The sequence below is a fragment of the Sinocyclocheilus grahami genome, unplaced genomic scaffold (assembly GCF_001515645.1).
Source record: "Sinocyclocheilus grahami isolate Dianchi unplaced genomic scaffold, SAMN03320097.WGS_v1.1 scaffold690.1, whole genome shotgun sequence".
NCBI lineage: Eukaryota > Metazoa > Chordata > Actinopteri > Cypriniformes > Cyprinidae > Sinocyclocheilus > Sinocyclocheilus grahami.
The window spans coordinates 566,441-579,326 of NW_015505869.1; the positions used below are offsets into that span (position 1 = coordinate 566,441).

General features: G+C 37.0%; 1 protein-coding gene across 3 annotated transcripts in view; it reads left to right on the forward strand.

Annotated features, from left to right (window-relative positions):
* Positions 1-12,886, forward strand: part of LOC107559538 (kalirin-like) — a 153,734-nt gene that overhangs the window by 58,015 nt on the left and 82,833 nt on the right. For all 3 annotated transcript variants that reach the window (XM_016243397.1, XM_016243399.1, XM_016243398.1), the window contains 8 exons: positions 852-1,018; positions 2,944-3,063; positions 5,688-5,906; positions 9,068-9,217; positions 9,656-9,770; positions 9,933-10,048; positions 11,468-11,590; positions 11,802-11,984. In XM_016243397.1, the coding sequence (XP_016098883.1) occupies positions 852-1,018; positions 2,944-3,063; positions 5,688-5,906; positions 9,068-9,217; positions 9,656-9,770; positions 9,933-10,048; positions 11,468-11,590; positions 11,802-11,984 (1,193 nt within the window). The remainder of the gene's footprint in view (positions 1-851; positions 1,019-2,943; positions 3,064-5,687; positions 5,907-9,067; positions 9,218-9,655; positions 9,771-9,932; positions 10,049-11,467; positions 11,591-11,801; positions 11,985-12,886) is intronic.

Here is a 12,886-nt window from a genome sequence, read left to right on the forward strand (position 1 = left end):
AATGATTTTAGCAAATGGCTGCAATATAACAAAGAGTGAAAAATTTAAGGGGGTCTGAATACTTTCCGTACCCACTGTATATAGATAGATAGATAGACAGACAGACAGACATACAGACAAACAGACAGAGAGATTGACAGACAGACAGACAGACAGAGAGATAGATTGACAGACAGACAGACAAACATATAGATAGATAGATAGACAGACAGGCAGGCAGGCAGGCAGGCAGACAGACAGACAGACAGACAGACAGACAGATAGATAGACAGACAGACAGACAGATAGATTGACAGAGAGATAGACAGACAGACAGACAGATAGATAGACAGACAGACAGACAGATAGATTGACAGAGAGATAGACAGACAGACAGACAGATAGATAGACAGACAGACAGACAGATAGATTGACAGAGAGATAGACAGACAGACAGACAGATAGATAGACAGACAGACAGACAGATAGATAGATAGATAGATAGATAGATAGATAGATAGATAGATAGATGTATGATCATTTGCAATATTCTTTGGGCAAATATGTTTTTAGATTTATATATATAAAGTAAACTGTATATTTTTGTTCCTGGTTATCCTCACATCCCTCTATCACTTCACACATGTTGAGTTTTATTTAGCCGACTGTACATTATCCCTAAATTAAATTTGCTTTGAATGTGACTCTATGATATAGTACAGTAGTTCTGAATGAGGAGAGTGGTTTTGTAGTGGATTTGAACTAGCTTCCGTACTGCCACCAAGTGGTATTGAGCTGTAAACGTGTTCTTTCAGACAATAATGATTCTGCAGAAATATGAACAGAAGTGTGTATTTGTGTGTGATATGCAGGTATTGAGTTGACCAGTGAGAAGGAGGTGGATCTGGCCACTCAAGTTCAGGAGCTGTTGGAGTTTCTTAATGAGAAACAGCATGAGCTGGACGTGAGCGCTGAACACACACAGAAACACTTGGAGCAGTGTGTGCAGCTGCGCCACCTACAGGCTGAGGTTAAACAGGTAACACACACTGAATAATCAACATCCAGATTGACACTCATAAACTTTAGAAATTAGACAGAAGTCATACGCAGCCAGCAACTTCAATAGCAGCTCACTATACACGTTCTCCAGCATCTGCTTATCCATCTCAAGGCCAAAAGTCAAACTTTATCAATGAAAAACGCTTCCAGCTGTTTGGCTACTCAAAGTTATATTTATTGTTGTGTTTTCTTCATATTCTTAGTGCAGTCTTGGGATAAAAATCAAGCAGTTGTTCAGAGCCACAGCTGAAATGATTCCCCAAAGATATATTCCATTTAGCATACTGTCCATAATATATACCGTAGCAGTGTTTCCCAGCCTTGATTGCTAGTGACTCCAAGACCTGAAATGTGTGTCTTAGATAAGAGAGACATTCTGAATGTGAAATTTTGCTGGTGCTCCAGCTCCAGGGTTGGGAAACACAATTTTAGAGTAGGCTATACAGAGTGCTGCTCAATGCAATGACCATTATGTATTTTTATTGCATTTATTATTATTATGATTATTATTTTGAGGTTTTTGCTATTTTGTTGTTTTCGTCCATAACTTGTCTTCTTTCAGACTAGTGGAAGGAATACATCCACAATACACATTTATGTGTTTATTTGATTACACTTTGGCTATTTGTGTTTTTGGATTTCAATTACAGTACATATCTTTAAAAGCCTGTTTAATTTTTCCCCTCATGCAGTGAGACAGAAATCTCCATTTTAGTAACACTCACCAAACGTTTTGTTGTTGTTGTTAATATATCATTTGGCTGATTTATGTCACCTGTCATTTTATTCCTAAAAATAAAATGTGTGTGTATCACTTCTGAGTGATATAAAGAGACCTTCGACATTTCGGTAATGATTACTTATGCTCACCAATCCTACATTTATTTGATAAAAAAGTAAGTACTGTAAAAAGAAATATTTAGCATCTAAATAACTGTTTTCTATTTTAATATATTTAAAAATTTAATTTATTCCAATGATGGGAATGCTGAATTAATACTCAGTTGTTAATGGATTTATTGATTGATTGATTGATTGATTGATTGATTGATTGCAATTATGATACTTTTTTCAGGATTATTTAATGAATAGAAAGTTCAAAAGAACAGCATTTATTCATAATTTATTTTTGTAAATAGTCATTTAAAGTAACAATGTAAAAGTCTTTACTGTCACTTTTAATCAGTTTAATCTGCCCCTTGCTTAATAAATAAATGCATACTGTACATATATACATGCATAATCAGTCGTACTGACCCCAGACTTTTGGAAAGTAGTGTATGTGTGTTTTCCCTTTACCCATAATGCCACAGCTCTTTAAAGAGGACTCACACTCACTGATCCATTTATCAAAAATAACTAAACATTGGTTGTCTGAGGTTGCTCCTCTGCTATCTCACGCTCTTGATGTATCACAGTGCTGGGCTCTCGTGTGACTCTCTGTTGGCTCTGTCACTGGCGGTTCCTCTGATTGATCATCAACAGAGAGACATTCAGTGTGGCTCTCAGAGCTAGTCTCAATCAGAGGGCCAAAGTGCTGTCGCCAGGGACAGCCTTAAAGTGTCTGCCACTACACAAGCGCTAATGGAGAGAAATGAGCAGAGAGAGTTATGAATTCTGCTCAGGCTCCTCGGGATATCAGTCCGCACTGAGAGTGACATATTCAGATCAGACTAACAGCTATGTCAGTGCAGACGATTCAATCTAACTTCACCCAACACTAATTTCTGAGTGCACTTGAAGGTAGATAGATAGATAGATAGATAGATAGATAGATAGATAGATAGATAGATAGATAGATAGATAGATAGATAGATAGATAGATAGATAGATAGATCGATCATATTTATATTGTGTGCTGTGTTTCAGTGCTAAAGTTGTATGTGTTGTGTCATGTGTTAGGTTCTGGGTTGGATTCGTAATGGTGAGTCTATGTTGGATGCCAGTATGGTGAACGCAAGTTCACTGTCAGAGGCCGAACAACTACAGAGAGAACATGAACAGTTCCAACTCGCGATAGAGGTAAACATACACACACACACACACACACACACACAGGCTCTATCCCCCACTGTCTCCGTTTCTGTCTTTTTACATGCTGAACATTTTTGTACAACTTTTATCTGTTAGACATCTATAGTAAAAGTACTGCAGCCCTGACCTTTACATAGATGAGTAAAGTCCATTCCCCCATCTTTCTCTCTCTTTTTCTTTCTTTCAATCTCTCTTGTTCTTTTTTAAAGGTCATATAAAGGAAAAAGAAAAACAGGAGTAGTTTGATGTGCTGTGTAGACATACTCAAAAATGCACAAAAAATCCCTCGCCTGTCCAAAAAGATCGTCTATGGAGTCTAAAATGTTCAGAAATCACATTCACATTTACATATCAGCATCTATCAACATCAAATGTGTCTGCATTTTAGTCAAAAACCTTCCTTCTCTGTGCTCTCAGCATACAGTTTAACACTGAGGGATGTATGGAAGTGATTACTCTGAGGATATTCCAAACAGATCCAGCAGGGATTGTCTATTCATAAAATTTCACACAGGGATCATAACATTCTCCTGAAGGATTTATGACCCACAGACAGTCTAGAGCCGCTCCGCTGTTTTTACTGCAATTCACGGCTTTTTCTTTTGAGAGTGCTGTGAAAAGTTGGTGATATAAGGGCAGATTCTGGCAGACAATATTCACTCTCAACCGTTTTAGTGTTAAGATTTTTTCAAGCAAAGCAAAGGAATGACTCGTGCTTTCTGCTATCAGTCTGTGTCTCTCAGTACAGTAGTCATGTCATTCATCACAGGCCTTGGCAACGGTCTCTATTTCCTGCTTTGGACGAGGTTCTACCTGCGCAACTCCGCTAGTAAATGTCTATAGCTGACTATTAAAGTTAGATTTATATTTTCCTTTATCATGACAATGCCAGCAGACAAAACACAGGCCGGCGTTTGACTGTAAAAAACCTAAAGCTGTCAGCGGTCTGTAGTAGGAGGGCCGCTGGACGATGTCCCATACAAGATGCTCAAATGATTTACTCTAATAGTTGTTTACTTTTAATTATCTGTCTCCTTTAATTCTTGTGATTTAAGAGTTTATTACATTTTATTTAAATTTGTCCAAATGAAGTTCTTAGCAATGCATATTACTAATCAAAAATTAAGTTTTAATATATTTACAGTAGAAAATTTACAAAATATCTTCATGGAACATGATCTTTACTTAATATCCTAATGATTTTTGGCATAAAAAAAATCTATAATTTTGACCCATACGATGTATTTTTGGCTATTGCTACAAATATACCCCAGCGACTTAAGGTTTTGTGCTCCAGGGTCACATATTTGCTGCCTTAAAATGGTCTGGAAATAAAAAAAAAAAACAATCACACACAGAATTACTAGAGACAACAGCAATAATCAAAAGATTATAATAAAAACATGTATTGTTAAGCAAGAACACATTGAAAAAATACAAGACAAATTGCATTTATTTGGGTGAATACAGCATCATTTATAATATTACATACATTTAAACTCGTTCAACAAGCATTTTAGAAACATGAAATGTAACATTTAAAAGTAGCATTTTAATTTAAGTGTATTCAACCGTTCTCTGTAATCACTTTACAGTTTGCTGGGGAACTGTGAACTTTAGACACGGCCTCACATTTCACTCGTAGTTGAGAGATGCCATGACTGACTCCAAAACCTGCCCATAAACAAACAGTACTGAGATTAGAGAACATATTTTAACGTCAAAATTAATAAAATACATTTATGTTATGCAAGGCAAAATACGTTTTCATCGTGCGAAGCGACCACTGCTGACACACTGACATCTCGTTCCTTATGTTGCGTTGCGTAAAATAATATAATATACAGCACAGTAAAGACTTAATAAACAAAATAAAATTTATACAAACCTTTATTTCGCTGAAGAAGTGCACCAAATTGGTGGCGCTGAGAACCGCTCTCTCCTAGGACTCAAAAAGCCCGTAATCTGACTGTAACTCAGCAGCTGGGTTGTTTCGTCGGAGACAGGCTCAACCCAGCGGTTGGCTAGAAAGAAATAACCCAGCGTTAAAAATTACCCAGCAACTTAGTTACAGAAAAACTACCCAGCACATGGGTAAAAATATAAAAAATAACCCAATAAAATGACCCAACTGGCTGAACCCAGCATTTGGGTTAAAAAAAAATAACCCAGCATTTTTATAAAATTTAAACATTTAACCCAAGCGCTGGGTCAAAACAACCCAATAACTGGATCTGCCCTTTTTTAACCCAGCACTGGGTTATATTTAACCCAGCGTTTTTTAAAGTACGGGTTAAATATGGACAAACCCAGCAATTGGGTTGTTTTCAACCAACAGTTGGGTTAAATGTTTAACCCAAACGTTGGGTCAAAACAACCCAATCACTGGGTTTGTCCATATTTTACCCAGCACTGGGTTGTATTTAACCCAGCATTTTTTTAGAGTGTACAAATGCTTTATCTGAATGTATGCAGAAATGCTTCATTACGGTCCACCACTGTATGATAGTGGCTTGGTTAGTGCCATAGTTACTGTTTGTTGATTTTGCTGTCGACCTCCAGGCTAAGGTATATTTAACTTGCTGTTCTCTCTCTCTCTTTTCTCCCTGTAGTCTTTGTTCCACGCCAACTCTCTTCAGAAGACCCATCAGAGCGCACTGCAGGTGCAGCAGAAGGCCGAGATCATGTTACAGGCCGGACACTTCGACCCTGAGGCCATCCGCAGCTGTGCTGAGAAGGTGGCAGTACACTGGCAGCAGCTCATGCTGAAGATGGAGGACAGACTCAAGCTGGTCAACGCCTCCGTGGCCTTCTACAAGACATCAGAACAGGTGATGAGAAACACACACACATATCAGCTGATCCTCCTGGCTTCTGCATCACTTCACCATGGCTGATACAACCCTAGAAGACGTACAGTACTACAAAAGACAGCCAGGCGTCCCAAGATTAGTTTCAGTGGCACATTACCAATGTGAAAAAGTGTGTGCTTTATTGTGTTGAATGCGCACTTGTAGTGTACTTCAAGCTAACTGCATACTAAAGTAACTAATTATTACAATAAACGGCAAAATGAAATATAAATTTGCACACTACAGCAAAATATAGAAATAACTGACTTAAAAAAAAATTTTAGCTGGTGAAAATACTAGTGTTCTAATAATTTTGGCCACCACTGTAAATCTTAATCATTATCATTACATAATATGTAATATAAGTAATGTAAGTATGTCATGTAATTATATTTAAATACATGGTATGCAAGTTTAGTCACAATAGATTTGTCAGACTGTGTTCCCGTGTCTTGTGTTTTGTTCCCCACATGCTCCATGTCCTGGTTTTCCCTTGTGTTTCCTTAGGCCCATATTTGGTTATTCCTGTTCCTGTCCTTATTGTGTTGATTTGACTCCAGATGTGTCCTGTTCATCTCCTCGTTATGTTCTGTTCTGATTATTTAAGCCCTGTGTCTTTCCATGTCCTGCGTCTGGTATTGTCAGTGGTGTACTGTGGGGTTTCAGTCAGGGGCTTCAGTAAGCAACTGTAAACTACATACATCTTACACATCTCTGTTACAGCTAACACAGCCATATGCATATAATGCATATAATGCATATATTAGGCCGCACACAGGCTCTCAACAGCAATGACAGCTGATTGAAAGCCAATACACGGGTCACTCTAAAATGACGACGTCCCCACAGCAGCAAATCTGTACAAATGCTGGACACACACACCACAGTATTATCAACGCACCATGTACAAAAACAATGTGCATGATACAATACTTGTCAAATAATAAAGCACTCACCTGCCACTTGTAAATAAAGTCTGTGCATATGTCATTCCATGTCCCTTTACTCGCATTAAAAAGTAAACACGGCCAACAAAATAACTTGTTGTGGTCGGTGCTAGCTGTTGGCCACTCAAAGCACTCATAGTTGCAATCTTTGAAATGGTGGACAAAACCTTTGCTGGCCTTTGTTAGTGAATAGTGTTGGATATTGTGAGGCGCGAGGACGCGCCTTCCGGGAGGGGGGAGTAATGTCAGACTGTGTTCCCATGTCTTGTGTTTTGTTCCCCACATGCTCCGTGTCCTGGTTTTCCCTTGTGTTTCCTTAGTCCCATATTTGGTTCTTCCTGTTCCTGTCCTTATTGTGTTGATTTGATTCCAGATGTGTCCCGTTCATATCCTCGTTATGTTCTGATTATTTAAGCCCCATGTCTTTCCATGTCCCGCGTCTGGTATTATTCGTCCATGTGCTATGTGTGTGTCTGCCTGCCCTGTGTTTCCCCAAATCAGAAGATTAAAGACTGTGTTTTTGAGTTTACTCCTGTGTCTCCTCGTTCCTCCACAGTAGCTGAATCATGATAAGATTATTTTAGCTTTATGCATTTTAAATTATTATTCATACCTTTTGGCCTTTAATCATTCTCGAAAGACAATGCAATTATAGAATGTCGATACACTGAAGTCCTACTAAAGTGGGTCCACTAAAGTGACCATTTCAGTAAAGTTTAACTTATTCCATTTAACAAATTTTAGCTATAATACATTTTAATTTAATTGTAAATAACATGCAATTAAGGGCCAGTTTTACTAAACAGGGCAAATTAGCATGAGAGCGCAATTCCAAAAGAGCGCAGATGGGCGTGGACATTTTTGCGGGTGATTTACTAACAACACAGACACAACATCTCATTTACATATCGACCAAGGAAATATGCCAAGCACAGTGCAAATTAGCATAGTTGCGAATAAACAACAAAGAAATAAATAAGCAAGCCACAGTACGTTGAAAAGAACCGGAGGCCAAACAATTAAGGTTTGCTAGAAGTTTTGATAGAGCTGGTATTGCGTGACTCCTAGTTGAGGGTTCCAAGTCGTCTTTTATTTCCTGAAGCAAATTAAAAATAACATGGCTTGGCAAATGATATGTTTGGATAATGTGTTCTTTTCGCTTTCTAAATAAACTAATACTTGTGAAAAAATCCCCTCCCTTCTACCACGCGCTCTCTGTTCTCTGCCGTGCCTCCTCTTAACAGCAATAATTGATTGCAGCCATTTCAAGCGCAAAATAGTTTAAGACATGCTGTTTTTGGGGCGTTAAATAATGGCGCAAATATCAGTAATTTGATGAGCGCAAACGTTAGTAAAACGTGATTCATTTGAATACTCTCCTCACATAACTTTTGCGTCTGAAAGGGAAACTCCTAGAAATGCATATTCAATAAGGTCAGGTGCAAAAATGACTGGGTCCATGCCTTTTCAGTGCTAATTCTTCACTGTGTGTATTTAGTAAAACCTGACAGTACTATTTTAACGCCAAAAGACATTTTCGCTGCCACAAGCTGTTAGTAAAACTGACCCTAAGTGTCCAAAAACTTTACATTCAGCTTGTACTTAAGTATATTCCTTTGAAGTATATTATTTCATACTAAGTACTCTTTTTAAAAGTATGCTAAAGTGTACTTATTTTCACATTTTGCTAGCAAATAAATGTTGATTATGAGATGCAAAGTGGTCTTCTTCAAGGGGACACTTGATGGTTCAAAAACTCTTCCACTGAGCAAGGAATAATTTCATAATTTATTTATAAAAGATAAACTTAAATTTTGGTAACACTTTATTTTAAAGTGTTATGTTTCATGTACTTACTATTATAATAACACTTAAATATGCATAACTGCATGCAAGTAACCCTAAGCCAAACCCTAACCATACAGTAAGTATGTTACTATTAATTAATATTACTCAGTACTTAAATATATAATTACACTGTAACAAGGACACCTTAAAATAAAGTGCAACCTAAAATTTTAAATGATATTATTTAAAATAATTATGCAATTTTAAATAAAATAACTAAATATACAGTAAATACACTAAATTATATAATTAAATTATTTATATCCATAATATCTAACCAGCTAGTGACAGCTAGTTCCAGAGCCCTGCGTCATGCTAAATGTCATGCGAATGGCTTATTCACAGGTGTGCAGCGTGCTGGAGAGTCTGGAGCAGGAGTACCGCAGAGATGAGGACTGGTGTGGAGCTCATGATAAACTGGGATCTTCAGCAGAGATGGATCATGTGCTGCCGCTCATCAGCAAACACCTGGAGCAGAAAGAGGCTTTTCTCAAGGTCACCACTGAACTGAACTGATCTCTCAAACTCTCTATCCGTATCAGTCAGCACAAAGTTACCAACGTCATAATAACAATCACAAAAGAGTCTCCTGCATCCTCCTGTTGAAAAACCCAGCATATGCTGGTTAGGTATGTTTTGATGCATGGCTGCTGGTTTGAGCTGGTTCTTAGCTGGTCATGTGAATAGTTGCTTAGGACCAGCTCAAACCAGCAGCCATGCATCAAAACATACCTAACCAGCATTTGCTGGTTTTTCAACAGGGCTTACAGAAGAGCAGGGACAATTTGTATCTTTATGCAAAATTAATATCAAGAACATTTAGATCCGAGGATCTCTAATTTAGATCTTTAAGAAATAAATCCAGCTCAGGCATTGGACTGTGTGTATGTGAGGCTCTAGTTTTGGATCTGTAAAGTCTGCTGTGTTCCTCAGGCATGTACTCTGGCCAGGCGAAATGCTGAGGTTTTTCTGAAATACATCCATCGGAATAATGTCAGTGCTCAGGGATCATCCAGCAACCCCCGCGGTCCCGAGCAACAGGTCAAAGGTCAGAGCTTCAAAGCTGATTATGTCACAATCTGATAAATATGTGTCCATCTTTTCATATTCTCTTTATTTTTTAGCTTAGAATTCTTCATTCTTGATTTACCCAGACATTCATTTATTCATGTTAATCATTTGTCGTGTGTGTTGTGTTGCGTTTGTACAGCCATCCTGAATGAACTGCTACAGAGAGAAAACAGAGTTCTGCATTTCTGGACCATGAAGAAGCGGCGTCTGGATCAGTGTCAGCAGTATGTGGTGTTTGAACGCAGCGCCAAACAGGTGAAAACACTGAACTACACTGCACTGCACTGTTTGTGTGTGTGTGTGTGTGTGTGTGTGTGTGTGCGCGTGCGCGTGCGTGTGCGTGTGCGGTGTGTGGTGTGTTTGTGTGTGTGTGTGTGTGTGTGTGTGCGATGTGTGTGTGTGTGTGTGTTTGCAGACTCTAGTAACTGCACTTTTTTTAGTTTGTGTATTTATCTTCATCTGCATGAATGAGTGTGTTGCACTTTTGTGAAGACACACAGAAGACACATTCTTGACTTCTGTCTGCAATGATTTTGAATAATTGGTCACATGTGTTAGACAGCATTGTACGGAGTTGTATTTCTTTGGCATGTACAACCAATGCTGTGAGACGCAAAGTGACACACTGTGTCAAATGAAGTAGTTCGGTTTTAAAAACATGCATTGAGACCTTCAATATTTTGTTGCAATTCGTCTAGCGGTTTGTAAATGGTTTCCTGTTTATTATTATTTCCTATTTAAGATATTAAATAAGATACAGTAATTATTTAGCTTCTTAAGATATTTCATATCTTATATAAATAATTAATTTAAAAAAACAACGTTGAGATTTATAAAAAAAAATAATAATTAAACAATAGGTTAGATTGGTACGGAAGAGGATTAGGGACAAGCAATAATAAAAAAATTAAATCATCTCGAGATTAAAGTCATTATAATATGATATTAATATGAGAATAAACTCATTTAATTACGAGAAAAAAATCATTACGTTTCGAGAAAAAAGTCTCGTAATTTAACAAGTTTATTCTCAACATTTCATTTCGAATTTTTTCTCGAAATTTACCGAGTTTTTTTTTTTTCTTTAAATTGTTTATCTCAACATTTTATTTAGACTTTTTTCTTGGAATTTTACCACGTTTTTCTCGAAATTGAATGACTTTTTTATCGTAATTTAACGAGTTTATTCTCAAAATTTTATTTCGACTTTTTTTCTCGAAATGTAACAATTTTAATCTCGAGATGGTTTAATTTTTTTTATTATTGTTTATCCCAATCCGTAGATTGGTACTAAAGGAAATGTTCATATTTGTACGCAGATGATCTTTTGTGTTACAACCTTCCCCAGTCACACCATAAAGTCATCTGAGTCTACTCATAACTCAATAATATGAAACAATAATATATATATATATATATATATATAAACCTTAAGCTCTATGGAAGATATTTGGAAGAATAAAGGTAAAATCCTGGCAGATATAGTTCCTTTACATTACATTCAAATGATTTGTTCACTTTATTCTAATAGAACATTCTTCATTGGGTGTTTTTGCTTCGCTGAAGAATGTTTGGTGTGTGTGAATCCCAGACCTCTCAGGACACTTGAGCTGCACAGACTGATCTGTGTGTTGATTGGGATCATCTGATGGAGTCTGTCTGTCTCTGTGTCAGGCGTTAGAGTGGATCGAGGAGGCAGGAGAGGTGTATCTCGCCTCTCACACGTCCCCTGGAGACTCAGTGGAGAAAACTCAGGAGCTGCTCAAAGAATATGAAGAAGTCCGCGTCTCTGCCAAGGTACAGAGACACAAACCCTTCCCCCTCACCTCTTCCTCTTGCTTTTCATGTTCGTCTCTAATGTGTGACACGTACTGCCACTTGAACTCTTCGAACAAGTCATTCTCTCTGAGGGACTTTTAAAAGATTGTCACTTTGCACGACATGACGCGTGTTGAGCATAAATGATCAAACCACAGGCTCACACACATGATGTTCATGTGTGACGCAGCAAACTAAAGAGAAGGTGAAGATGTTGATCCAGCTGGCAGATAATTTTGTGGAGAAGGGCCACACGCACGTCACCGAGCTGAAGAAGTGGGTGACGGCAGTGGACAAGCGCTACAGAGATTTCTCCCTGCGCATGGGCAAATACCGCTGCAGTCTGGAGACCGCTCTGGGCATCAGCTCTGAGGTACTGCACATAACCAGCAATAATAATAATAACAATTCATTCGTTCGTTCATTCGCATTTTATTTGTAGCCCCTTAACCTGCACTGTATCGCTGATAGGAAATTGCTTGTTTTATTAATTAATTAATCATTTAATTTTTTATAAACTATATACCTACTTTTATACCTAAACTGTACATCAGTACTTTATAGCAGAAGTAAAAGTAAAAAGCATAAGGAAGCAAGTTTTTAGGCAAGGATTATTGTTATATTTTAGCATCTCTGTCTGTGATCAGATAATTTTAAGCTGCTAAACTCTGGGAAAGTTTTTATTTAAAATGTATTATAACAAATATATATATATAATTTATTATTTTATTATTTATTTTATTATATATACAAATTCTAATCCAGATTTTGATTTTCAAAGATTTATTATAAAATGTTATAATTTTTTTCCCAAAATGCAATAAATCCATGACACTTTTTTTTTTTTTTTCAAAATGCAATAAATCCATTGAATCAATATAAAAGTTATTTTTCATATTAAAACTGTTGAAAATACACAACATGAGTTAATCCACATATGACAGCCTCTGATCTTGGTCAAAACTAATCTTATATACAGGCACTGGACTAAAAATGCATTCAATCAGTCATAGCTCCCAAAATGAATTCAACAGGTCATCTTGTTAATGCTATAAATTAATTAAAGCAATAAAAGAAAATTTAATCATGAACAAGAACATGAACAACAATATCACATTAAACCACAGCAATTCCAAAATTACATTTCCCTTACATTCAACTTCCAAAAGAGCATTACATTCATTTAGTTGACTAGTGCTATACACTGTATTAACAAAAACATAAATGGCATTAATAAAAACACTTACACTGACAAGCTATGCAATATCGCGTTCA